Below are 27530 nucleotides of genomic sequence, written 5' to 3' on the forward strand. Positions count from 1 at the left end.
CATCCCAAAAGCATGCCATCTTTATCACATAGAATATAGTTTGAGGAGCATGGCCTGACCATTAACTGGAAGTCCTTATCCACAAGGCCCCGGCTCTAGTAGAGAAGGTCAGGGTAGGAAACAGAGGGCACGGTTTATGTGCAGCTGCTGGTGGTTGTGGGCGAGGTTCTAATGCATACTTCAGTTTTTCCTGTTTGTAAAACAAGGATAATACCAGGTACGTGCCCATGTTTGCCAGGGACATTATGAAGATCAAATTAAATGACATTTCTTAAAGTGGTTAGAAAGTCAAAATGATGACATCCTTAGCTGAAAGAAAGAAGATATTTGGGGGTTAAGATATTGAATTATTTCCCCTTTCAATATTCTAATTATTTTATGTGCTCTACTCTGTAGAAAGTCTGGAGTCAGTGACTACTATGCTTTGGATGATAATCATGCCCTTCACTTAACTAGGAAGATTGTGAGGAGTCTAAATTATCAGAAAAAATTGGATGTGAGTTGGATGTGTTCTTACATCTCATTTTCCTGAAAAGCATTTTGATGTGTGTCATCTTGAAACAATTCTTTAAAATGGCTGATAGAGTTCTTCTATTTTCTGCAGGTTACCATTGAGCCTTCTGAGGATCCTCTATTTCCTGCTGATGAATTGTACGGAATAGTTGGTGCCAACCTTAAGAGGAACTTTGATGTCCGAGAGGTTTGTGAAATGGAGCTGTGGGTATCTGGTTTCAAAGCCCGAGTCTGTTTAGAATGCTCATGCCTAGGAACTGGTTGGGTCTCAGTAAGGAGTGAGTATAAGGGAAAGGTCTTCCCATAGGGTAGGTATCATTGGCACACAGCAAATACTAAGGGAGGGGTAAACCTCTTAATTACTGAAAATTTTCATTGCACAATGGCAATGCCTTTTTTTTTAATTTAATTTTTTGAGTGAGGCAGGGAGAGAGAGATAGGAATGTTGAGCTGCTCCTATATGGGCCCTGACCAGGGATTGAACCCGCAACCTTGTCATTTCAGGACGATGCTCCTAACTGACTGAGCTAACCAGTCTGGGGAGTATGTTTGTAATAGTACTTTGTAATGTGTAGATTAGGATTGATGTTGGGTAACTTCATAATTTTCAGCTGTTTCTTTTCAGTATTCTTTTTTGAGGAAATGTATGAAGTGTCAGTAAGTCTTTGAAAGAAAACAACATACCTTTTTAGATCAATATTACATTAGCAAAGATTAGACTTTTGATTACAGGTGAAGGTGTTTCTTTGGTTTTAGATTGTCGACATAACCTTGTATAGTCTGGAGCAGTGGTTGGCAAACTCATTAGTCAACAGGGCCAAATATCAACAGTACAGTGATTGAAGTTTCTTTTGAGAGCCAGATTTTTTAAACTTAAACTATATAGGTAGGTACATTGTTATTAACTTAATTAGGGTACTCCTAAGCTGGCCTTTGCTAAAAACGTCCTCAATCTGATTGAGGTATGTTCGCTGAGGTCGACCCCTTCCAACTCTCCCATCCACACTCATCTTGTATCCTTGCTTCGTCTATCTCCTTTCGTTCATCCTCTCTGTATGTCCACACCATCTCAACATACCTTTCTCAATCCTCGACACTACATCTTCTTTCACTCTACAGCACTCCCTAATGTTAACTTAATAAACTTTAGTTAAAGTTTTAAGTCTTAGTGAAATTATACATTGAATAAAACTTGATTACTTAATAATGATATTATTTACTGATAAAATTAAATTGTAAGGTATCCATAAAATTAAATCATGACAATGACTGACAAACACTAATGTGAACAATGGCCTTGCATCTCCTTGGAAGATTTGGGAAGTCAGGTTTGTATGTTGTTGTTTTTAATTTTAGGCACGATTCCAGGTTCTCATCAATAAGACAACTTCTCAATTTACTCTTGATAAGGTTCATGCTTGAAAATGATTGTTCGCATGAATATGTAGACCCGAATAAGGAAAGAACAGCAAATACTAGTTTTTCCAGCTGATTATATGAGTCAGGGATACTATTCCAGGTGTTAAAAATCAACACATCTTCCTTCTCCAGGTCTTTCAAAACAGACCACTTGTGCTGTGAACTAAGTTCACATATGTTTTTCTCCAATATTTCTGTATCAGCACAGACATTTAAATTTTGAACTCCACAATTCTTTGTTTTTTAAATCCAGCAATTGTATTTCAAAGTTGCCAAATGTCAATATTAAAGGGAGAAAAATTTAATTCTGTTACAGTAGCAGTAAGAGGTTTTTTAACAAATACTAACATCACTTTGCTGTTTCTGATTTCCTGAAACCTGTTGAGAAAAGCTTCCCTCATATTTAAAAGTGTTGTTTTGAAAGAGCAAATGTCAATATCAAAATTAATTTCTTGGCAATGTTTCAACAGACTTGGAAAGTAAATCAAAGTTTCCTTTCAAAATCTTTGGCAAAAAGATATAATTTGTTTTTGAATGAAATAACTTCTTCAAATATCGAAAAAATTGTGTTTTCTCTGTAGTTTACGAGTGAGCTGATTTAGATGAGACGTAACGTCTACCATAAAATAAAATTTTTGGATCCACTGATTGTTCATTAGTTCTGGATAGTGAACACCCTTCTCAATGAAAAATGCTTTAATTTCTGTTAACAAGGAAGCGAAACGTTTCAAAACGTTTCCTCTTGAAAACCAACGTACCTTCTTATGCAGCAGAAGATCTGCATACTCACTCTCCATTTCAACTAAAAATTCTTTTTTAAAATTTTTTTTTATTAAATAATTTTATTTTTTTAATGGGGCGACATCAATAAATCAGGATACATATATTCAAAGGTAACAAGTCCAGGTTATCTTGTCGTTCAATTATGTTGCATACCCATCACCCAAAGTCAGATTGTCCTCTGTCACCTTCTATCTAGTTTTCTTTGTGCCCCTCCCCCTCCCCCTTTCCCTCTCCCTTTCCCCCCCTTCCCCCGTAACCACCATACTCTTGTCCATGTCTCTTAGTTTCACTTTTATGTCCCACCTACGTATGGAATAATGCAGTTCCTGGTTTTTTCTGATTTACTTATTTCACTTCGTATCATGTTATAAAGGTCCCACCATTTTGCTGTAAATGATCCGATGTCATCATTTCTTATGGCTGAGTAGTATTCCATAGTGTATATGTGCCACATCTTCTTTATCCAGTCATCTATTGACGGGCTTTTTGGTTGTTTCCATGTCCTGGCCACTGTGAACAATGCTTGCAATGAACATGGGGCTGCATGTGTCTTTACGTATCAATGTTTCTGAGTTTTGGGGGTATATACGCAGTAGAGGGATTGCTGGGTCATAAGGTAGTTCTATTTTCAGTTTTTTGATGAACCACCATACTTTCTTCCATAATGGTTGTACTACTTTACATTCCCACCAACAGTGTATGAGGGTTCCTTTTTCTCCACAGCCTCTCCAACATTTGCTATTACCTATCTTGTTAATAATAGCTAATCTAACAGGTGTGAGGTGGTATCTCATTGCAGTTTTGATTTGCATTTCTCTAATAACTAAAGAAGATGAGCATCTTTTCATATATCTGTTGGCCATTTGTATTTCTTCCTGGGAGAAGTGTCTGTTCATGTCCTCTTCCCATTTTTTTATTGGATTGTTTGTTTGTTGTTGAGTTTTATGAGTTCTTTGTATATTTTGGATATTAGGCCCTTATCTGAGCTGTTTGAAAATATCATTTCCCATTTAGTTGGCTTTCTGTTTATTTTGTTATCAGTTTCTCTTGCTGAGCAAAAACTTCTTAGTCTGATGTAGTCCCATTCATTAATTTTTGCCTTCACTTCTCTTGCCTTTGGAGTCAAATTCATAAAATGCTCTTTAAAACCCAGGTCCATGAGTTTAGTACCTATGTCTTCTTCTATGTACTTAATTGTTTCGGGTCTTAAATGTTTAGATCTTTGATCCATTTTGAGTTAATTTTAGTACAGGGGGAGAGACTGTAGTCCAGTTTCATTCTTTTGCATGTGGCTTTCCAGTTTTCCCAGCACCATTTGTTGAAGAGGCTTTCTTTTCTCCATTGTGTGTTGTTGGCCCCTTTATCGAAAATTATTTGACCATATATATGTGGTTTTATTTCTGGACTTCTATTCTGTTCCATTGGTCTGAGTGTCTATTTTTCTGCCAATACCATGCTGTTTTGATTGTCGTGGCCCTATAATATAGTTTGAAGTCAGGTATTGTAATGCCCCCAGCTTCATTCTTTTTCTTTAGGATTGCTTTGGCTATTTGGGGTTTTTTATAGTTCCATATAAATCTGATGATTTTTTGCTCTATTTCTTTAAAAAATGTCATTGGAATTTTGATGGGAATTGCATTAAATTTGTATATTGCTTTGGGTAATATGGCCATCTTGATTATATTTATTCTTCCTAACCAAGAACAAGGTATATTCTTCCATCTCATTATATCTTTTTCGATTTCCCTTATCAATGGTTTATAGTTTTCATTATATAAGTCCTTTATATTCTTTGTTATGTTTATTCCTAAGTATTTTATTTTTTTGTTGCAATCGTGAAGGGGATTATTCTTTTGAGATCGTTCTCAATTGTTTCATTGTTGGTATATAGAAAGGCTATTGACTTCTGTATGTTAATTTTGTATCCTGCGACCTTACTGTATTGGCTTATTGTTTCTAGTAGTCTTTTTGTGGATTCTTTGGGGTTTTTGATGTATAGGATCATATCATCTGCAAAAAGTGATACCTTTACTTCTTCTTTTCCGATATGGATGCCTTTTATTTCTTTGTCTTGTCTGATTGCTCTGGCTAGAACCTCTAGTACCACATTAAATAAGAGTGGAGAGAGTGGACAACCCTGTCTTGTTCCTGATTTAAGGGGGAAAGCCTTCAGTTTAGTGCCATTTAATATGATGTTAGCTGATGGTTTATCATATATGGCCTTTATCATGTTGAGATATTTTCCTTCTATACCCATTTTGTTGAGAGTCTTAAACATAAAATTGTATTGTATTTTATTGAAAGCCTTTTCTGCATCTATTGATAAGATCATGTGGTTTTTGTTCTTTGTTTTGTTGATATGGTGTATTATGTTAACCGTTTTATGTATGTTGAACCATCCTTGAGATTCTGGGATGAATCCCACTTGATCATGATGTATTATTTTTTTAATATGTTGTTGTATTCGATTTGCTAGTATTTTGTTTAGTATTTTAGCATCTGTATTCATTAGAGATATTGGTTTGTAGTTTTCTTTTTTTGTGCCATCCTTGCCTGGTTTTGGTATGAGGGTTATGTTGGCCTCATAAAATGTGTTTGGAAGTATTGCTTCTTCTTCATTTTTTTGGAAGACTTTCAGTAGAATAGGAACCAAGTCTTCTTTGAATGTTTGATAAAATTCACTGGTATAGCCGTCAGGGCCTGGACTTTTATTTTTGGGGAGATTTTTAATGGTTTTTTCTATTTCTTCTCTACTAATAGGTCTGTTTAGGCTTTCTGCTTCTTCTTGACTCAGTCTAGGAAGGTTGTATTGTTCTAGGAATTTATCCATTTCTTCTAGGTTGTTGTATTTAGTGGCATAAAGTTTTTCATAGTATTCTACAATAATTCTTTGTATATCTACGGTGTCCGTGGTGATTTCTCCTCTTTCATTTTGGATTTTGTTTATATGAGTTCTTTCTCTTTTTTCCTTGGTAAGTCTTGCCAAGGGTTAGTCAATTTTGTTGATCTTTTCAAAGAACCAGCTCCTGGTTCTGTTAATTTTTTCTATAGTTTTTCTGTTCTCTATTTCATTTATTTCTGCTCTGATTTTTATTATCTCTTTTCTTTGGCTCGTTTTGGGTTGTCTTTGTTCTTCTTTTTCTAGTTCCTTAAGGTGTGAAGTTAAGTGGTTCACTTGGGCTCTCTCTTATTTGTTCATATATGCCTGAAGTGATATGAACTTCCCTCTTATCACTGCTTTTGCTGCATCCCATAGATTCTGATATGTCATATTGTCATTTTCATTAGTCTGTATATATCTTTTGATCTCTGCACTTATTTCTTCTTTGACCCATTCATTTTTTAAAAGTATGTTGTTTAGTTTCCACATTTTTGTGGGATTTTTTTCCTCTTTTTTGCAGTTGAATTCTAGTTCCAAGGCTTTATGATCAGAAAATATGCTTGGTGCAACTTCGATTTTTCTGAATTTGCTGATGTTGTTTTTGTGGCCCAACATATGGTCAATTCTTGAGAATAATCCATGTACACTGGAGAAAAAAGTATACTCAGTCACTTTGGGATGAAATGTTCTGTAGATGTCTATCATATCCAGGTGCTCTAGTGTTTTGTTTAAGGCCACTATATCTTTGTTGATTCTCTGTTTGGATTACCGATCTAGAGCCGTCAGCGGTGTATTGAGGTCTCCAAGTATGATTGTATTTTTGTCAGTTTTTGTTTTAAGTAAAAAGTCTTTAAATTGGCGAGGATTAAGAGCTTTAGCTATAATGGAGATGATAATCTTAATCACCAATTCCATAACTTTGCAAATTTCTTCTGGAAATGTCTGTACACAAAGGGCTTCTTGATGAATGATGTAATGGTAAGTAAGTATCTCGTGATTAATTTTTTTCTTTCAAAATAGCAACAAACCCGTTTCTTATGCTGGTTGTAAAACCAGTGGCCGTGGCCACCATCAAAATCGCAGACCTACCAGGAACATAGTAAGTACTCCTTGCTGCTGGGCTCTCACCTTCTGGATACTGCGGATTGCCACTCCAGCCCGATTCTCCTCATCCTCCAAAGAGGAACTGGAAGCATCAGCTCCTGCTGCCGGCCTTGCAGCCCTGGGCCCGGCCTCAGCCTCGGCCTCCCACTGCTCCTGGCTCTCCACAATATCCAGGGCAATCTCCAACTCACGAACCTGTGATTCCTTCTCTAGCATCTGCTTCATTTCCAAAGGAATCTCACGAACCTGGTTGGCCTCCTCCGGTGCTTGCTTCAGCTCCAGGGTTGGCATCTCTTTCTCCCACGTTTGCTCCAGCTCCTTCTACTGCTCGGTTTGCAGGTCCCAGGCAGCCTCTTCTACAGAGCTCTTGGTTTCCTCACACATGGCTGTAAAAGTCAGCCAGCCTACAGTCCCCAAAAGGACAGCCATGGGGAACCATAACAGCAACCAGTCCTCTACCATCCACATCAAAGGTGGTGGTGGCTCCATACTGATCTCCGAATCCTGCCACAGACTACGCCAAATGTGAAGCCAGTAGCCAGGGCCACCATCACAGCCGCCTGGCCCATGCAGGTTCGCATTGGATTCGGACAGACGATAGTGAAACAATGGAGCCAAGAACTGGTGGGCCATCATCTTTAATCCTAGCTTGCACCCAGCGGGCAAGTAAAAACACACACTGGGCTCCAAAACTCACTCATTCAGTGCTCACAAAGCTACTGACCTATCCTAGTTTTCCTAGAATCAAAGGTTTCTAGTTCACCAGCCTTATTCACCTCTGTTCCCCATCTTCTTCTCTCTGTACAACTGGCTTTTCCTTCAGCACTCTGCTATCTTGGCTGCTTCTCCTGGCCTCCTCCACATGGCCTTTCTCTGCTCTCCTCTCTAATGCTAATCTCAGGAACTGAGAGAGCAAGCTCCCAGTCTGCCCCAGTTTATAGTGCAGAAATCAAAACCTTTAATCCAATATACAAACAAGGAAGTCTCTAATACAAAGTCACCTATCTGAGGCATGATGGGATTTCACCACCCCACATCAAAAAGGGTGAGAAAGGCTTAGTCCTAAAACCAAGCCCCAGGCTACAAGGATCCTGCCTGCCCACAGCCCGCCCCAACACATTAATATCACCTGGGCGATTGACTTCCATGTGGGCAGTGCCATCTTTAACAAAGTGAGCATAATATACTTTATATGCTCAACACTGGTCATACTTTTCGCCTCTGCATATAGCATGTCATCTTTTATTTCGTTCAGTATCTGTATCTGGCAGAATACTTTTTAAGCTACAAAATCTTTGTAATACCAGCTTGTCTTCCATTTTGTTACTTTTACTTTTGACTATAAAACTATTATTATACTAATTGTGAAATATAGAAATACAGAAAAATATAAAATAAAATTGCTTGTAATTTCACCATTCAGAGAAAGCAGCCAATATTTTGGTGTTTTGGCTTAATGTGTATGTACATACATTTTTACATAGTTGAGATAGTATACTTTTCCAGTTTAAATTACAAACATTTCCCCATTATTTAAAGGTTCCTCATGAAACATTTTCCATAACTAGATCCTAATTCTTTATATAAAAGTACCTGGCAATGTGGTAGGTACTCAGTATTTCTCTCATGGATGTATATAATTATTTATTTAGGAAATAACCTATTGTTGTTGAGGGTCTTTTTTTGTTTGTTTTGTTTTGTTAGAAGGACTTAAATCCTGGATATTCTTGGAGTTCCTATTTAACCCTTTGAGTAGTGAGTTTTTTTCATGCTCGCTGACCCTCAGGAGTGAGTATTTTTCAAAAAATGAAATTAGTTTCAGTTTTATTAACTTAAAATCATGTTTGTTTGATAACCAATTTAGGGAAACAAGAAGAACATACATTTGCCTTTTTTTAATGTTGCTTTACACATTTTTAAAATAAAAATTTTTGTTATGCAATTTTTGCATACCTACCATCTGTAAATAAAAAGTATTGTTACTAGCAGAATCTCAAATATGTACTCACATATGATGATATTCTTAGGACAATTTAGAGGTATTTTTATTTATTCCTTATGTTTAAAAATGTTTCAGACTGTGGTATTTCTCAAATCATGGATGCAGCAAAGTGGTTTGTTATGTTCAGTGCACACCACCCTGTGTGCCTCGGGTTATGCTTCCTCCTTGTAGTGTGCTGACATGCGGAGCATTTTCGACCTAGCTAATCCTTTGAGGCTGTGGCAGGGACTGGCTTTGGGAAGTGATGCCCTGAAAGACGAAGGCTGTCTCCTACTGACGATGGTCGGCCTCCTCTGGGTGATTTCCTCTCTTTCACAAACTCCTCCAAAAGCTGAACAGTGAGCTTCAGTCTGAAGTCAGATAGCTGTGGTCTTCTTCCAGTCTTCCTCTGGCTCACAGTGTATGAGTTCAAAGCAGCAATGTCAATTTCATGAAAAAAAAGTTTTATATACCATTTCATGATTTTTCTTATATTTCCTGCGAAACTTACTTGCTTATCAGCCTTGTCAATCAAACCTATATTTTCATTATACCTAACCACACTTAGTGGCTTGGTAGTGCTTTGCCAGTAGTATAATCATTTTGCCAGTTTAACTCATCAAGTGTTCATGAGTTGTAGTTAGCATGTTGACCTCTCTTTCGTCATGCCATCTTTGAGTTAACATGATTGTAGTATGTCTTGAGACGGATTCGCCCTTTTTTATATTCTTAGGAAACTGGGCATTCCTTTCGGTTTTTTCTAACGGTACCACAAACACCAGTTCTGTTTTCATGTAAATATTCAAACAAATTAGGATTTGTATACGAATTGTCAAGGTAGACATTATGGTTTTTTTCCTGTGTAAGGAATAAGTAATGTCTTTACCACAGAACCTGAGATTCCAACTTTTTCATCATATTCAATCTCAGTTTCCTTCCTTGTATAAACTATGTGGTCAAGGACAAATCTCATTTCACAGTCATGAAGAAGGAACATCTTTATCCCAAATTTATGCCATTTAGATGGAATAAACTGTTTCCATTGAATGCGCCCTTTCAAAGCCACTATGCTTTCATCGATGCACAAATTTCTAAATGGATAAAGAATGGACTGATATTGTCTTCTGAAGTGGTCTACAACAGCCCTAATTTTATACAGTCGATCACCTTGGGGTTGAATATTGTTATCACAAAAGTGCAACAATTGTAGTGTCAGTTGAAAACTATCCAACGACATAATTTTTCCAAAGATTGGCGTTTCAATCAAAGAATTTTTTGGCCAGTAGTCCTTCAGTCTGTTCTTTTCTATGTGCCCCATCAACATAAGAAGAGCTATAAAAACATACAAATCTTCTACAGTAATTCCTTTCTACTTGTGTAACTTTGATTTTCTTTTATGTCTGTATTTTCAAGAATAAATTTATAATTATTCATTTCAATTGCAATTTTGCTCAGAAAACCTTCGTCAACAATCTCTTTGAAAATTTAAATTTCCAGTCTATTGTCATCAGCATCATCCAGTTTCTGAGAAAAACTATCGAAAATACCTGAATTTGAATCATCAAAGACAGGAGAAATTGTTGGAAGAAACTTTTCTGCGGACTTCCACTTCCTCAATACAAGTGGTTTATCTGGTGTCACATGAGTCCTTTTTGCTTGTGTTGCTGGCCCAAGATCAGAAGAACTTTCATCATACAAAGAATTAATGATTTCATCAGTGAAATCACTATCATTGCAAGATGAATATTCATCATCAGACTCTGCATTTGTCAAGATATCATGACTATCTTCAGAGCTAGCCTTACTGCCTGATTATGTCTCAGCATCTTTCCTGGGGAAGAGCTGAAAATTTTAGACGAATGAATGATGTATATTATTGAGGAAAAAGCAAAAAATTATAAAAGCAACAATTGTACCATGTAAGATCTTGAATATCATGGTATTAGAACAACAATAATAACATAAAATGACAAAAACCAGCTGTGAATGCAATAAGTTCTGTCAACAGAACTATGGCAGCTACATATGGTATGCCATGTACTCAAGGCTGAACGTAGTTACGAGTATATATGGTGGTGGCACTCTTTAGACATACTTTATAGTGATAATTGGGCTCACCAGCCTCCAGGGTAGATGGCAACACATGCTATAATGCTTCTGAAAGGGAGGCGTGTATGCACGCCTTTACTGCTCCAGCTCCAAGTTTAAAGACATACATGTACGACTGTACTCTGGATGGTCAGGAGGCACGAGGACATACATGAACGTTTGTACTAAAAGGGTTAACAAGGTGACTCAGTTAACTATAACTTTTAGAATTAGGATTTTAGCTTGACTTTTCAGTTGATTACAGGCACGGAAAAAATGGTACTTATCATCTGATGTACTTGACAAATGAGTTGTTCTAGATGGCAAAGTTTTCTAGATGGTTAAGAATTTATTATTTTTAAGAATAGCCTGACCAGGCGGTGGTGCAGTGGATAGAGCATCAGACTGGGATGCAGAGGACCCAGGTTCGAGACCCCGAGGTCCCCAGCTTGGACCCAAGATCGCTGGCTCAAGCAAGGGGTTGCTCAGTCTGCTGAAGGCCCATGGTCAAGACACATATGAGAAAGCAATCAATGAACAACTAAGGTGTCACAAGGGAAGGCTGGTGATTGATGCTTCTCATCTCTCTCTGTTCCTGTCTGTCCCTATCTATCCCTTTCTCTGACTCTCTCTCTGTCTCTGTAAAAAAAAAATTAAAAAAAAAAAGAATAACCACATTTTTCTTTATTCAACAATATTTATTGAGTACTTGTTCTATGAAGGTATTGTTTCGGGTACTAGGAGTGCAGAAAAGAGCCAAACAGATGCAAATCCATGATTTCATGGTAGTTCCGTTTCATTTTAATGAGATTATTTATAAGATAGGCTTTTGCCTTCTGAAATAGTATCCGGGACTTCTACCTTTTGTTACCTCATGTTCATCATTGTGGTGATAATATAAAAAATATTATATTTTTTGATAACAACAAAGTGGCCTGTGTGTAAGTCTTTGCAGTGTACAGAGCTGTGGGACAGGACCACAGAATAGGAACTAGAAAACCCAGGTTCTAGCCCTTGTTTCCTTAGTCAGTGCTTCTGGGGTTGATACTCGGAGCACTGATTTCTGTTTCTAGATACAAAATAGTAGTACTACTGTACATGACAGGTCTGCTTTCTGAAGTTTGAATCCTTGTGAAGGTGAGTTTCTGTATTTTATGTGGCTGGTGATGTTCGTCGTCAAGCAAATAGAAGTTAGTTTCATACTAAGTGACCCTCTGCTGTTGTGCCCTTTGAGTACCTTCATCTTCATGTGGAAGAATGGTAGCTATTATGTGTTGATTGTTTTTAATAGGTACCATTTTGTAGGTACAAACTCAGAACAAATGTCTGTCATAGTTCCACTGTATAATTGGAAAGAAAGATATTGGGAAGCAAGCATTCATTCATTCATTTTTGAACTCTTGCATCTTGCAAAAGAAGGCTTAGGTCGATGTGGTAAATAGGAAAAATAAAGTTTGAACTAGATAGAAAAATGACATGTATCATAAAGCAATTTGGAATATGCTTCTTATATGAAAATCTTTGAAATAGTCCTAATGTATAATGATGATCCCCAACAATGAACTATTTAGTAATTTCTGTTCCCTTTAGGTTAATTACACACACACACACACACACACACACACACACACACACACATAATACACACACACACATATATCTATGAGATGATTCTTTAAGTATATCTGATTCAGAATCAGTGAACCTTATTGAGGTATGGCGAAGGAAGAAAGTTCCCTCCACCCATCAGGGTTCTTTAGTCTGGTCTAATAATTAAATCTACACAAGGCAGATTATATTAATAAGAGAGAGCAGCCAAATTTAATTAGGCGTGTGTGTATGGGCCCCCCCTCATGTACAACAGAGTCAGAGACGCAAAGACACGAGAGGTTCGGAGACGGGAAGTTAGAATTAGGTACGAAAGGCATTTGGAGCTCAGACTGAGGAAAGGTGTCTCGGAACCTCAGAGGGGAGGAAAGTGTTTGCGGGACGGTAACAAGAGCAGATGTTCAGTAATTAGAATTTTGCCCCGTCTTAGAGGTAGGTCAGTGATAACTCTCAGTGTGGGCAAGGCCGCTCATCTCAATTATTCAGTGGAGGTGTACAAGTTTCTTATGAGCCTGCAGGGTTTGGTTTTCTTTAGCTCAAAATAATCTCCAAACTAAAATAGCACGTCTTGGGAAGGCCTGTTCTGAACCCCTTCAAAGGTTTAATAATACTAGCTACCTTTTAATGACAACCCTAAAGTGAGCTGTAGTTAGCACTTTAAAGTGTTACCCTTTTTTGCAAAACAGATAAGGAAATTGAGGCCTAGAGGATTTTGGATAACCAGACTGTGACTCATTTCTCAGTGGTGGGCTGAGACTCAGAGCTTGTTCTTCATCTTAGCCCTATTTTATTAGGTTACTTTACTACTAGGTCTTCACATCTTCATAGCCTTGTCTCATCTTTGCAGAAGCGAGAGCTGAGATCAGAGGGTTGAAGTGTCTTACTCCAGGTACACAAATCATGTGATACTTAAAGTTGGCGCCTAACTAAGTCTTCTGACTCCTAGCTCTATACCTTGCTTTCTGATTGAATCCCTGACCCTGGGCTGGTAGATTTGAACAGCCAGTGAAGCTTTGAGTCTAGCAACCAGCCCATGGAGTCTCTGCTTCTCTGGTATGCAACGTGGTGCTATTGCTTTATGGTGAAGTGTACAATCAGAGTCCAGAGTGACTTCATGCGTATAAATTGAAATTCTAGTGAGAAGATTTTTGTGTGTAGAATGAAATTTTTTGTGACGACTTTATTATAAATTTGTTTTCCTTATAAATAACTTTAATGTAACAGTTCTTTTGTAATACATTTTCTCAGAGACACTGTTATTTTTTCCTCTTAGGTCATTGCTAGAATCGTGGATGGGAGCAGATTCAATGAGTTCAAAGCCTTATATGGAGACACATTAGTTACAGGTATACAGATGAAGAATTGAATACGAAATTTTGTGATGCTTAGAAAATAAGTGATGTCTTACCTCATGCACTTGGCATGAGGTTTGTTATTTAGAGCAGTACAAATGTGTGAGTTTATATTTAAAGGGAGCTGTTTTGTAAAGATCATTTGTAGCTGAATGGCTTCATGAACCCAGAATTTAAAGTGATGATGTCTAGATGCTGAGGTGTAGGCCCTTATCTGTGATTTAGCAGCATTATCTATGAAAAGTTTCTTATCATAGTAAAATTAGCAGAAATATTTGTTCTTTTTGTTTCTCTAGATAACTATAATTATTTTGAGAATTTCAGTACTTTTTTATTATTTAGCCTCTAATTCAACTGGGAAGATTTGTATGATGTTTCACCTTCCCAGGAGAATATAGACTGAGTTAAACCCTCTTACAGCTTCTGTGTAGGTATTATGTTGATTTATGCAAACACTAGATCCAGAATACAGGACAGAATAACAAATATGAAAAAAATAAAACAAGGATATTTATAAAAGCTAATTCGTTCATCTAAAGTGTTAAGTTTTAGGCCTGCGAAGAAAAGTTTTTGAAACATAGATGCTAGATCTATAATAATCTATCTTGGACAAATGGCAAAACAAATGTGGGCATTTTATTTGGTCTTTTAAGAGCTCGGAAATGTAGCAGTTAGTTTGAAGACAACAGTTCAGAATGGATGAACAACTAGCTACAAAAATACAAGTTACAAACTGAGGCTTATGTCTAAGTCACCTCACTTTCTCCTGGTGTGATTTGTGAACAAGAGAAGTGTTTGCATTGGGAGTGGAATTTATGTTTTTGCATTTAGGTGTTAAGTGATTAAGAGCTTTTGTTTGATACATGGACAGGATTTGTCCTTTACTAGTTCAGGATGTAGCTCTCATTGGGCAGCAGTTTAAAGCAAGTCAAAGCTATTTCTGCTTCTTTCTCAAAGATAGATTGGTTGTCCTTGTCATTTTTTTTTCTAGCATGAGAGACAGGAAGAGAAAGAGATGAGAAGCATCCACTCGTAGTTGCATCACTTTACTTGTTCATTGATTGCTCCTCATATGTGCCTTAACGGGGTCACGTATGGAAAGCACCCCTTTCAAGAAAGCAAAAAACCCAGACTCCAGTACCTTAGAAATAAAATGTGACATGAGCTGATTTTTTTTTTACCATAGACAAAATCTCTACATTTAAAACTTTGATTTGAAATTAAAGAGTGTTGAACATGTCTGTTTGTTGTGACTTAAAAGCCTTCTGAAATACATAAACCTATACTTCAATTTTCTTTTGAGGATTTGCCAGAATATTTGGCTACCCAATTGGTATCATTGGAAATAATGGAGTTCTTTTTTCTGAATCTGCAAAAAAGGCAAGTACTGATAAACAGGTTTCAAGATTTTCTCTTTTAAAAGCATGAAAATTTATTGCATAAAAGCTTTAAGACATTTAACCAGGTGCCTTTGGAAAAAGGAATAGTGTGTGTGTGTGCATGGTCATGTATGTGTGTGCGTGCGTTAGTGTTTGAAACTGTTTTGTGAAGGTTTACACAAACATAACGAAGGATCGTGAGCACTAGTAAAAGTTCAATCATGCTCTCCCTCTCAGGCCACAACCACGCCTTCTTCTCAGGCTACATCTTCTAAATTGTAAGCGTCCCCATGAGACTTGCAACCAGCATAGCAGTGGGCAGTGGCAGCTCCTTTTGGGCTAACCCCTGAACTGTCTTTATTTTTTATTTTTATTTTTTATTTTTTTTATTTTTTTTATTTTTTCGAAGTTAGAAACAGGGAGGCAATCAGACAGACTCCCGCATGTGCCCGACCGGGATTCACCTGGCATGCCCACCAGGGGGCAATGCTCTGCCCATCTGGGGCGTCACTCTGCCGCAGTCAGAGCCATTCTAGCACTTGAGGCAGAGGCCACAGAGCCATCCTCAGCGCCTGGGCCAACTTTGCTCCACTGGAGCCTTGGCTGTGGGAGGGGAAGAGAGGAAGGAGAGGGGGAGGAGTGGAGAAGCAGATGGGCGCTTCTCCTGTGTGCCCTGGCCGGGAATCGAACCCAGGACTCCTGCACGCCAGGCTGACGCTCTACCACTGAGCCAACCGGCAGGGCCCTGAACTGTCTTTAAGGCCCCCCTTTTTTCTGACTTACCAGTGAGCCAAAGCAGCACCACCTAGGCTCTCTCTTGTTGTTTCTTTTACCCTACGCCCTTCCTTGTTTTACTGTACCCAGCTTTAATAAATGTACTCTCAAAATAAATTCCTGGCTGGGTAGCTCAGTTGGTTAGAGCACTGACCCAATATGCCAACATTGCCGGCTTGATACCCTGTCAGGCACATGCAGGAATCAACCAATGATGGCATAAAGGGGTGGAACAACAAACTGATCTCTTTCAGTCTCTCTCTCTTCTTCTCACACTCCCTCTCTCCCTTCCTTTCTCTCTCTAAAATCAATTTTTAAAAAGTTCAAAAGAATTTTAAGGAAAGTTCTTATATTTGAGTTACAGCTGCTTGAATGACATTTACATATTCTAGGAATATAAGAATACTTGTCTTGAAAGTGTTTCGCTCCCTGGTGCTTAATACATGTGAGGAATTCAAAGGTACTTTCCAGGTGGTTCTGAGACATGATCTGTTTGTTCTATTCTCTCCCATCCTTAGTTTAACTTGATACTGTTTTCACTCTTTGGAAATGGGAAGGTAGTGGGTTTTGTTACTGAAGCTCTGGTTTTGAAATAGGGAATTCACAAATGTCTTTTGGGTTAGTATTCAGTTTCATACACCATTGTCTCATTTGCCTAACTTGAATAAATGTAGTTAATGTACTTATTTGATAAAGTTTTTTCTTAAGGAAAAAAATGTCTAGCCTTGTTTTTCTACTTCTAATGATGGAGGAAATAACAAGGTTAATGGTCTCACATTGATGCAGGTAACAGCTAAGCTCTTTCAGACCCTGTTGAGGAAGAATTGTCTTAGAGGGAATGTTTTATCAGTAAGGTTAGTTTCTATATTCTGCTGATCATTATTGTTCCCCACACTACAATTCTAAGACAAAAACAAGAAAGTAAAAATAATGAAAATAAAAATCACCTATACTCATACCAGAAATAATCTTGAGTAACATTTTATAATGGTTACTTAGTGTCCCCCACACCTTTTTCTAGCAAGATAAAATAACCAAATTTAACACGTATATAGGAAGCCCACATACGTGAGAGAGTCAGAGACAGAAAGGCGAATCTAGATCTGTAAGATATTCTGAGCTGGGGAGGAGGTAGTGCACCTTGGGGGCTTCACAGGTCATTGCAGGATGATATGGAGAGCAGATGTTTTAGTAAATAGAAATTTTCCCTGCCAGGTAGCTGCCATACATCAGTGATACTCTCGTATTGTGGGTGAAGGCCCCTATTCAAGTTCTTCTAAAAGGAGGAGCAGAAGCGTCTTTTGAACCTGAAGCTAAAATTGCCTTTCGCTCAAAACAATCCCCCTTTTTAATAGATTTTATTTATTGACTTTATAGAGAGGAGAGAGAGAAGAGATAGAAAGAATGAGAGAGAGAAAGGTGGGGGAAGAGCAGGAAGCAGCAACTGATAGTAGTTGCTTCTCATATGTGCCTTGACCTGGCAAGCCCAGAGTTTCCAACTGCCAATCTCAGCATTCCAGATCAGTGCTTTATCCACTGCGCCACTACAGGTCGGGCAAAACAGTCTCCCTTTAAAAAAATGAAATTGAAGTGTCCACATACAGTAGGTTCTAGAAAAACAAATTCATTATAACATTGATGAGATGCCATAGGATCCTATGATAAAATGGGTTTTTTTGTGTCATTTTGCTTAAAGTTGCAAAACCTTTAACACCATTAAGTATGGACTTACTATATATAGAGGTATTGCTTATTTTTATTTAATAGTATATATATATATAGAGTGTTTTCTAAAATATTAAATATTACTGAACTAATGACTTTTAATGAACATATAATACATTTATTACAATAGAGGAACTGTCAGGCTGAGGCCAACATACTTTACCTAGCTTTATTTGGTGGTTTGGCGCAAATAAACATGGAGGAGTTAAGCCTGGCTCAGTCCGATGTTTTAGATGTAGAACTAAGCATCAAAGGTCTGTGATTTTGGCATTCTTGTATTTGAGGTTGAGCAAATGCTTTGAAATTTTGTACCTGCCAAGCATTTCCAGCAGAGTTAAAGGGATCTGCGAATAGATGGTAAAATACAAAGGAAATAATTTATAAGAGTGTTCTTACTCACATAATGATTAGAGGACAGGGAAGGACTACATTTTTGTATCATTAAACAGTTTCCTAAACTCAAGGTTAGAAGGTCTCCAACATTTATCTAAAATTCCATTTATTTGGGATATATTGGTAAGAGAGATGTAAGTATTTCCCCATGTATAAGACGCACCATTTTTCGAAAAATTTGGGGTCTAAAAACTGGGTGCATCTTATACAGTGGTTATGGTTTTTTCACTTGCATTTCCCATTTTTTTGCACTTGTTTTTACCCTCACTGTTGAAGACAGTGATTAGTCATCAGACACAGATAAGGACAAGCTAATGGATGGGAGTTTTGACAGTGATGAGTTGTATGTATTTTATGATGAATAAAACTTGAGTTCATTAACTTTATGTAATACTTTTTTTTCAAAATTCGGGCTCTTATACATGGGAGCGTCTTATACAGGGGAAATACGGTATATATTTTAGTATAATCTTGGTGTATGAAAGAATTTCAGGTGAGCATTAAATATAAATATCATCATAGATTTTCCTGCAGGGCTTATATTTTATCTTTTTTAAAGTGGAGAACTAAATAGTTATCTCATAGTGAGGCTCAGAAAGTCTCATAGACAAGCAGTCAGTCCTTTTTTGTTACTTAAATTTTACTTCCTCTATGGAATGTTAGTGATTGACTTCATCTGTGTCACAGCAGCTTCCTACAGCCGTGTGCCCCTAATGACACAAGTGACTGCAAAACATGCTGTATAACCACAGTCACATGTGCATTGATAATGGGTAGCACTGCATATTATTGTTACTATTACTACAGTCAGAAAAGCCAAATAGCGGTATTCTTCTCTTTGACCCAAGTGTGGCATTTGTAGGAGGCATGATGACCCAGACTGGTTAACCCCCCTTTTGAAAAGACTTTCATCTTTCTTGCTTATAGGGAGCTCACTTTATCCAGTTATGCTGCCAAAAGAAGATCCCCCTGCTGTTCCTTCAGAACATTACTGGTAAGAAAATAATGTATTCAGTTTGGTTACACTTACTCCAGGGCTGCACTGTCCAGCATATCTTCAGAAGTGATCACCACAGTAAGTCTAGTGAACCGTCTGTCTCTGTCCATAGTTACTGCGATATTATTGACTGTATTTCCTAAACTGTACATTACATCCACAGGGGGGACTTTGACTCCGAAGAATGGTGTTATCTATGACAGCTCTCTGGATTTCATGTTCCATAGATGATCTTAACGTGGTGGATGAAATGATTTAAAGTCCCTTGTGGTTCAGGAGTTCTTTTTCGTAGAACTCCATGATTTTCCTGTTTACACTTTCTTGTGTGTTGTATGGTGCCTGACATACAGGAGACACTCAGATAAGCAGGTTAGCTGTAAACTTTTTTTCTTCAGTCTTCGAACTCGTCCATCATTTTCTCCATTTTAAAGGAAGAACAGCCTTATTAATTAGTTGTTCGGATCAAGCAAATCGTCATGAGAAGGAGTTTGGCTCTTGACAGTCAACAGAGCTTTAAATATTACTGGTGCTAAAACATCTTCATCTTAACTTTAAGATCCTTGGTTAGATGAGTTTTGAGAGGAGTTACATCCAGACAGCAGCCTGAGAGGGCCCTATGTGGCAAACCTTGTAAAAACGGCACATAACGGCCTGACCTGTGGTGGCGCAGTGGGTAAAAGCGTCGACCTGGAACGCTGAGGTCGCTGGTTTGAAACCCCAGGCTTGCCTGGTCAAGGCACATATGGGAGTTGATGCTTCCTGCTCCTCCCTCTGTTCTATCTCTTTCCTCTCTCTCTCTAAAAAAAAAGAATAAATAAAATGTAAAAAAAAAAAAACGGCACATAAAAATTCTGAAACTTGAGCCTGACCTGTGGTGGCGCAGTGGATAAAGCATCAACCTGGAAAATGTTGAGGTCGCCGTTCGAAACCCTGGGCTTGCCTGGTCAAGGCACATATGGGAGTTGATGCTTCCAGCTCCTCCCCCCTTCTCTCTCTCTGTCTCTCCTCTCTCTCTCTGTCTCTCCCTCTCCTCTCTAAAATGAATAAAAAAAAAAAAATTCTGAAACTTCACTAGGGCAGGGCCTTGTGTCTAATAATGAACCGTGACTCATTGGCCGCCGATAAGTTAAACTGTGTGCTTGGAGGACTCCCAACTTTTTGTTTTGTTGTATTTTTCCATTTTTGGCTGGGTTGGGGGCAGAAGAACGAGACTGAGTTTGGTTTCGCTACATTGCACTTGAGGGACCTGTGTGACATCCATTTGAAGACATGTAGTAGGCAGTTGAAAAATCTCGACCACGGAAGAGGTGTATTAGCTGGAGGTGAAAAGGAGGGATCATCAGAATGTGGAAACGGAATTTGAAGCTATGTAAATAGAGAATATATATTTACATTTGAAGAGAGAAGAGGGCTCAGGGACAATCTGTGAATAACTGATTTCTTTCACAAAGATGAGAGTAAAGGAGAAACGGGCACGATTATGTTGTTTTGTATGGGGGAAGGGAGAAGGAAGGAAAAAGCCAGCTGAGGTGGCTTCAGTCTTGTTCTTTAATATATTTATTGATTTTAGAGAGAAAAGGAGGGAGAGAGAGAGGCTTCAGTTTGTTGTTCCACTTATTTATGCATTCATTAGTTGATTCTTGTGTATGGCCTACCGAGGATCGAACCTACAACTTTGGGTTGTGGGGATGATGCTATAATAGACCCCGAGCTGCCCATGCAGGGTCTTTTTATGTTTCTGAGGGTAAAGTCATCTGCAGGTACTAAAAGGGCAGTGGCTGGTGTGGGGTGAGAGCTTAGCGTGCTGATACTGGAGAGAGCTATTGTGGGAATATTGCAGGAGTGGAGATTAAGGAGGTTTGATATATTCTGAGTGCCCAGCAGGCTCGGAGGCGTAGCTGGAGGAAGCAGACAGTGCCCGATGAGACAAGGGCTGTCCGGTCACTACCTTTGTATCCACAGCAGTACAGGTGCTCCATAAAAACGGGTCGGATTGAATGGGATGATTTGAAGCTGGAGGTTTGTGAAGCAAGAACAGTAACAGTCAAGTGGGCTTGTGAGTCTCCAGGTGGGAGGGAGACACGTGAAGCCTGACTTGGTGGTCTTGAGGCAAAGAGGGAGGAGCCCCCGGCTGGGAGGCCAGTGCAGCTGCAGACCAGTTTCAGCAGAGATGGGAGTTGGAAGGAGCAGAAGGATCCCATAATTACAATGAAAACTTCTTTCACTTTGCTGTTGAGGCAGTGACAGGGACTCTTAGCAGCTCTATGAAACAATCTATTTCATCAAAGTTTAAGCAGCACTTCAGAGGGAACACTCTGTATTTTTGAACCAGGTCACTGAATACTGAACCTTCCCTGCTCGGCTGACTACAGTATTTTTCCTTAGTGTGCCATGTCACATTCGGTCATCACCAAGCTACTGGTTTGAGATAATTCCTTAAAGATAAATTAAATTGAACCCTTACCTTGTTGGAAGATCACTGCATCCATTAGAACTGTTAAAATTTTATTTATTTATTATTTTAAACATTGACTTTACCGAGAGAGGAAAGGTGTGGGGGAGTAAGAAGTATCCACTCATAGTTGCTTCACCTTAGTTGTTCATTGATTGCTTGCTTTATGTGCCTTGACCGGGCAAGCCCAGGATTTTGAACCGCTGACCTCGACATTCCAGGTTGATGTTTATCCACTGTGCCACCACCGGCCAGGCCATTTGAAGAACATTTTATTTTATTTTTAAAGCAATCTTTTCTGGGGGTTTATTTCACATTATCAGTCTTTAGTTAGGCTGAGAGGCCTATAGTAAACTGTAATCTGACGAGGTGCCCTTCCTTCCAGTGCCTTGGTGGGATTGACTTCTGTACATTAATCCGTCAGCCAGAAGCTGTCTTTCTGTTCTCTCTCGTAGGATTTATGGTTGGTAGGGACTATGAAGCTGAAGGAATTGCCAAGGATGGCGCCAAGATGGTGACTGCCGTAGCCTGTGCCAATGTGCCTAAAATAACTGTCATCATTGGGGGATCCTACGGGGCTGGCAATTACGGCATGTGTGGCAGAGCATATAGGTACGTGATCGTCACAGTTTTCTCTGAAGGAAAGCATCGTCCCTCAGCTGCAATTATAAATAGTGATCCAGTTTATTTGAAATATAGAATGGCATTCATAGGTCTTGAGCAGTTATACCATAATTTGTATCATCCTGGGGAGTGAAATGGAATTTAATATTAAAGGTACTATTGGGAATAAATCCCTGATGGAAATCAGGAAACATTTTGAAATGACTGTTAATGAGAATGCTACTTGTCCTAGCTACGGTGATGTGGCCAGATGTTTTGAGAAAGGCATGTAGACATAAATATGCCATGGAAAGAAGTAAGGCTGAAAATCAGTGAGCCAGCAGCTAGCTCAGGAAGGCCAAGAACAGCATTTTGAACACAAGAAAAATAGAAAATAGGACATAATAAGGAAGAAACATAAGACGGAAGAATCAGGAAAGCCCAAGGTTGCTTTGTTTGAAAGGCTGACAAACTCGATGCTCCCCTGGTGAAACTAAAAGATAAAGTGAGAAGGCACAAGTGAGCAGCTCTAGACAGGACAGTAGGACGTGACCACAGATAACAGGGCATGCTTGGAATACTTCTGTACCCAGTAAATCTCCTTGAAATGGAAAAAAACAGTTTATGCAAACAGCATCAGAATCACCTAGAGAACTGAGAAAATGTCACCGTTCTGAGGCCCCACCTCTGGAGATAGCCTGGGGTGGGTTCCAGGCGTTGGAATGTTTTTAATTCCCAGCTGATTTCATGTGCACCTGGAAGTTTAAAAGGTAAACATGGGCCCCTGAAAATCTGTGTTGTACAGTGGATTAATTTGGTCATTCATTGTTTTCCCTCATAGCCCGAGATTTCTTTACATGTGGCCAAATGCTCGTGTCTCGGTGATGGGAGGAGAGCAGGCGGCCACTGTGCTGGCAACAGTAGCCAAGGACCAGAGAGCTCGGGAAGGGAAGGAGGTAAATGCCATTTCTTCTCGGTCCCCAGGTCTGGCTTTCACCAGCGCACACCCTGAACCAGGGAGCAGCGCATCCGCATCCGGAGGCCCTCCGTGTCGGGGGCCAGGGTCCAATGTGCTGGGCCCCTCTTTAGAAGACGCTGCCCTGGAAGTGTTTCAGGAGTTGAGACTTTCGCTTTCTCTGTCTGTCTTTTTAGCGCCAATTCATTTGAGGTGCCTTCTTGTGGCAATGTGCTGCTGTTTCAGAATTCCAAGGAAACTCTTCAGAAACTGCGAGTGCCAAGGCATCAAGATGTTTGGTTCTTAGTCATTCGCAGTTAGTGAGCTTTAAATAGATCTGGTTTTCTTCTTTGATTTTATGACCTAAAGCAGCAGAATAGTTTTTCCTCTTTCACTTTTAGGTTGTTGTTAAGGAAACCTGGCGTGGGAGGGCTCGGTTCTGGTGGGAATTGATCAGCAGTATTAAAGGGTGACGGTGTAAATGAAGTCAGATGGAAAGGGGCTGGAAGCCTGATGCAAAGGAGATCAGCAAGTGGCCGCTTTTCAAGTGAATTCCTTTGTTTGCGTCTCTGTAGAGTCACCTGAAAGTTTGCATTAATTTTTACTAGTTACAGCTTTTAACTATTCTATGTGAGCATAAGACCTGAAAATGATTGCATGTTCCTGAATGCTAGGTGCACTGTTTCCTAACAAGGGGCAACATGGAGGAGGCCAGTTTGCTCAGGCTGTCAGTCCTGCCCTTTAGGGAGCAGCTGGTCCAGCGCCTACTTGGTGGTGTAGCTAATAAAGAGCCAGGGTGGTTCCTGCCTCCCTGAACGCATCCCACCGTGCCTCACACCCTCAGTTGTCTTCTAGCAGCAGGAACTCTGAAGACCAACTGAGGTTTCAGATTCACCTGAGTATTGAGCAGTGTCCAAGCAAAAGGAAAGCTTACACCTGTGTGTATTGTAGCTGTGTGTGTGCCTGCGTGTGTGTGTGTGTGTGCGCGCGTGTGTGTGCGCGCACACGCGCGTTAAGGGGTAATGGGGAGGATGGGGAAATGGTTCTACCTGTTATTTGGAAGACTTGTCTTTAATTTTAGCCCAGCACGATTATCTCTTCCTAAATAGTTGTTTTTTAATTATGTAGAGATACAGATATATGAATTCATCTGTTTTTACATAAGAAAGTACAGGGTTTTAGTGGTTCTCCCTCTTAATTCTTGACCTATAAGTGATATTAAACTAGGAAAATATGTAACATAAGGTTGAATTTATTTGAAATAAGTCATTTGTTTTGTTGTAGAATATTTTTAAGTTGAAAGTATGTTTTAGGGTTTCAAATTCAATTTGCATAAAGATTTTTACATTTGAAGTGATTATCCCTTGTTTCTGGCAATACTGATGGGCAAGCCATTAAATTTTATGTTAGGGGAAAATATCTGAACTGCCTGGGAAATTGAAGAGGTTATTTTTGGTATGGTAGATATTTTATCCCTTTTGGCTTTAAATTGTTTAAAATTTTGCCTGTTTTGGCCTGACCAGGCAGTGGCACAGTGGATAGAGCGTCAGACTGGGATCTGGAGGACCCAAGTTCGAGACCCCGAGGTCGCCAGCTTGAGCGTGGGCTCATCTGGTTTGAGCAAAAGCTCACCAGCTTGGACCCAAGGTTGCTGGCTCGAGCAAGGGGTGACTTGGTCTGCTGAAGGCCCGCCATCAAAGCACATATGAGAAAGCAATCAATGAACAACTAAGGTGTCACAACGAAAAACTGATGATTGATGCTTCTCATCTCTCTGTTCCTTTTTGTCTGTTCCTGTCTGTCCCTCTCTCTGACTATCTCTGTCTCTGTTAAAAAAAAAAAAGAAAAAAAATTGTCTGTTTTGAAAGATAAATCCCCCATTTCTTCAACTTCTTAAACAGAAGCTGCTAAATGCAATGTAGCCCTTTTGTTATATATTAGAATTCCTTTGTATGGCTGACTGTGCGGGAATACATGACACCTTTGGTTTTGACCTATCATTGAACAGCCCAGACTGTTGTCCCTGATAAGGGAGATGTACGTTTCACTAATTCGATAGCCATGTCTCAGGTGAGAGACACTTGTTAAAGCATCACCTGTAAGCTGTACTCCCTGAGATGTTGGTTGTAGCATTATCCATGCCACCTGTATCCCTTTATTCTGAGGTTCTCTTGGGTGGATCCGTGTTCACTGCAGTGTATTTACTCATGGTCCCTTTCTTTCAGTTCTCCAGTGCTGATGAAGCAGCTTTAAAAGAGCCCATCATTAAGAGGTTTGAAGAGGAGGGCAACCCTTACTATTCCAGTGCAAGGTGGGAGCCAGAGAATGACTAACTCCTTGCTGCGTGCGTGTTGGTGGTCAGGACAGCAGCTTCACAGTGTTGGGCAGCCAGGATGGTCCAGCCGCTATGAGAGCCAAAAAATAACATTAGGACTCAATTTAGTCCTGCTGTCTCTGTAATGGGAATGCCTGCTGCTGAAACACAGCCCCTTCTCCCAAGCTGGGCTATGGATCCAGCGCCACTGGTCTGATTCTGCCAGCCTCCAGCCCTCTTCCCATTGTTCCTTGAGGTGTCTGGGGCCGGGAGGGGCACCGCGGCCAGATGCGGGCCAGGCTGGGCAGGGAAGTGAAGGGCTGTAATCCTGGCCGTGTAACTTTCCGGAATCAGTTCTGTTATAATTTTTGCTTAAACCCGTGGACTCCTGTGTCCCCTTTCTTTGATTATTTTGTTTTTACCCCATTTAAGCATGCGATTGGTTGCAGACTATTTGGCACTTGTTAACAAGTGCTTGTTCATTGAGGAGGTGATTAGGCACAGCCAGAGCCCGTGTGTGAACCCCAAGTAATCCCCTCACACTCCTGTGCAGATCTTATTCTGCTTGTTTCTCATATCACTGAATAAGCTGGTAAGTGATCCCGGCCTGTCCCAGCTGGAGACCTGCTGACACATGCTTGCAGGTCTCCTGTTGTCAACAACTTTCATGTTTTGTATTTGAAGGATAAGCTTCATGGGTTCATTTCATCCCTTGTCCAGATGGGAAAAAAGAAAATAACTATTTGTGTCTTTTAAAATTAAGTTATGCGGCCTCGGCCGTTTGGCTCAGCAGTAGAGCGTCAGCCCAGTGTGTGGAAGTCCCAGGTTCGATTCCCAGTCAGGGCACACAGGAGATGCGTCCATCTGCTTCTCCACTCCTCTCCTTTTCTCTCTCTCTCTCCCCCTCCTGCTGCCAGGGCTCCATTGGCGCAAAGCTGGCCTGGGTGCTGAGAATGGCTCCATGGCCTCCACCTCAGGGGCTAGATGGCTCAGATTGCAGCAGAGCATCGCCCCCTGATGGGCATGCTGGATGGGTTCCATTCAGGCGCATGTGGGAGTCTGTCTGCCAATCCCCTGCCCCCCACTTCTCACTTTGGAAAAATAAAAAAAAAAGAAATTAAAATAAAATAAGGTTACACTGTGATTTATGCCATTTACTGAAGAGGAGGGAGAGAAGTAAATCAAATGTTAAAATTTATTTCAGTGATGTGAGCGTGTCTTTTGTTGCAGGCACTGCTTCTAGTGCTGGGAGTTCAAAGAGTGAACATGCTTATTTTCCAGAGCATAATTAGTCTCAGAATTCAGATGATGCCATTAGGGAATTTTTTAAAAGTCTGTTGCTCTTTTTTAAATATTTATTTTAACAAGTAATCTTACAGGTATAGTTTTTTGGGGTGAGTTATTCATTGAATTCAGAACAAAATATTTTATAGTCTTTGATTTGAGAAATAAACATATTTTTCTTTTTTATAATAGCCAGTAGAAGCAAAGAAGAATTATAAAAGCATTTAAAAGGTTAAGAGAAAATACACATTGTAAGCACACCTACATTTTTTTTAAACATAAGATTTGACTGAATTCACAAGAATAGTTGAAATTTGAAACTTTGAAAAATAGCATATTTTGTGTGAGTCATTAATCTTTTTCAGCCCTGTCTAAGTCATATTTTGAGAAAGACTGAATCCTTGATTATTTTTATACTTACATTATTATTTTTTTAATGGATTATATTCAAGGCTGGAGGGCAAATGTCCCACAAGACTTATCTTTGGTAATATTGAAATTAAAAGATTTTTCTGTTACTTTGTAGATGCTTAACTCTTCAGTTGAAACACTTGGTGGCATGGGGACAGCAACTTCCAAAGATGAAAGGTTTTTTAAGCTGGTATATAGCACCGTTCCTGGGTTTGACAAATCTCTTAACAATAAAAGGCTTTCATATGGCTCAGTATGTCTTTTCAGAGAAAGCTGTCATTATTTGCTCTTCTATAACCTTTGTTTTTCTTAATCCTTGCATGTTACATATTGTGGGGCAGCTGTGTTAGGCTTGCTCTGTGGTGTACCGGCTGCAATTGCTTTGCTTGATTAGTGTGTGAGCTCCTGGCAAAAGCATGTTTGCATAGCCTATATAAGGATACAGGTGTTTGCTCTCAGGGGGATTATAGAGGGTGGATGGCAGATTGCCTGCCTGCCACTGTGAGGAGCTATT

At 39.4% G+C, this 27530-nt stretch overlaps 2 protein-coding genes across 4 annotated transcripts in view; both read left to right on the forward strand.

The window, feature by feature from the left end:
• Positions 1 to 27530, forward strand: part of LOC136400275 (methylcrotonoyl-CoA carboxylase beta chain, mitochondrial) — a 170278-nt gene that overhangs the window by 137267 nt on the left and 5481 nt on the right. The window lies entirely within an intron of this gene.
• LOC136400285 (methylcrotonoyl-CoA carboxylase beta chain, mitochondrial-like) overlaps positions 1 to 27530 on the forward strand; it is a 72061-nt gene that overhangs the window by 39334 nt on the left and 5197 nt on the right. For 2 of the 3 annotated variants that reach the window (XM_066376678.1, XM_066376688.1), the window contains 8 exons: positions 397 to 496; positions 605 to 700; positions 13651 to 13723; positions 15033 to 15113; positions 18932 to 18994; positions 21905 to 22061; positions 22894 to 23008; positions 25233 to 25318. In XM_066376678.1, the coding sequence (XP_066232775.1) occupies positions 397 to 496; positions 605 to 700; positions 13651 to 13723; positions 15033 to 15113; positions 18932 to 18994; positions 21905 to 22061; positions 22894 to 23008; positions 25233 to 25318 (771 nt within the window). Of the gene's footprint in view, positions 1 to 396; positions 497 to 604; positions 701 to 13650; positions 13724 to 15032; positions 15114 to 18927; positions 18995 to 21904; positions 22062 to 22893; positions 23009 to 25232; positions 25319 to 27530 lie in introns of all 3 variants that reach the window. The other variant, XM_066376695.1, reaches the window with a different exon arrangement.

The sequence above is a fragment of the Saccopteryx leptura genome, chromosome 1 (genome assembly GCF_036850995.1).
Source record: "Saccopteryx leptura isolate mSacLep1 chromosome 1, mSacLep1_pri_phased_curated, whole genome shotgun sequence".
NCBI classification, from domain to species: Eukaryota; Metazoa; Chordata; class Mammalia; order Chiroptera; family Emballonuridae; genus Saccopteryx; species Saccopteryx leptura.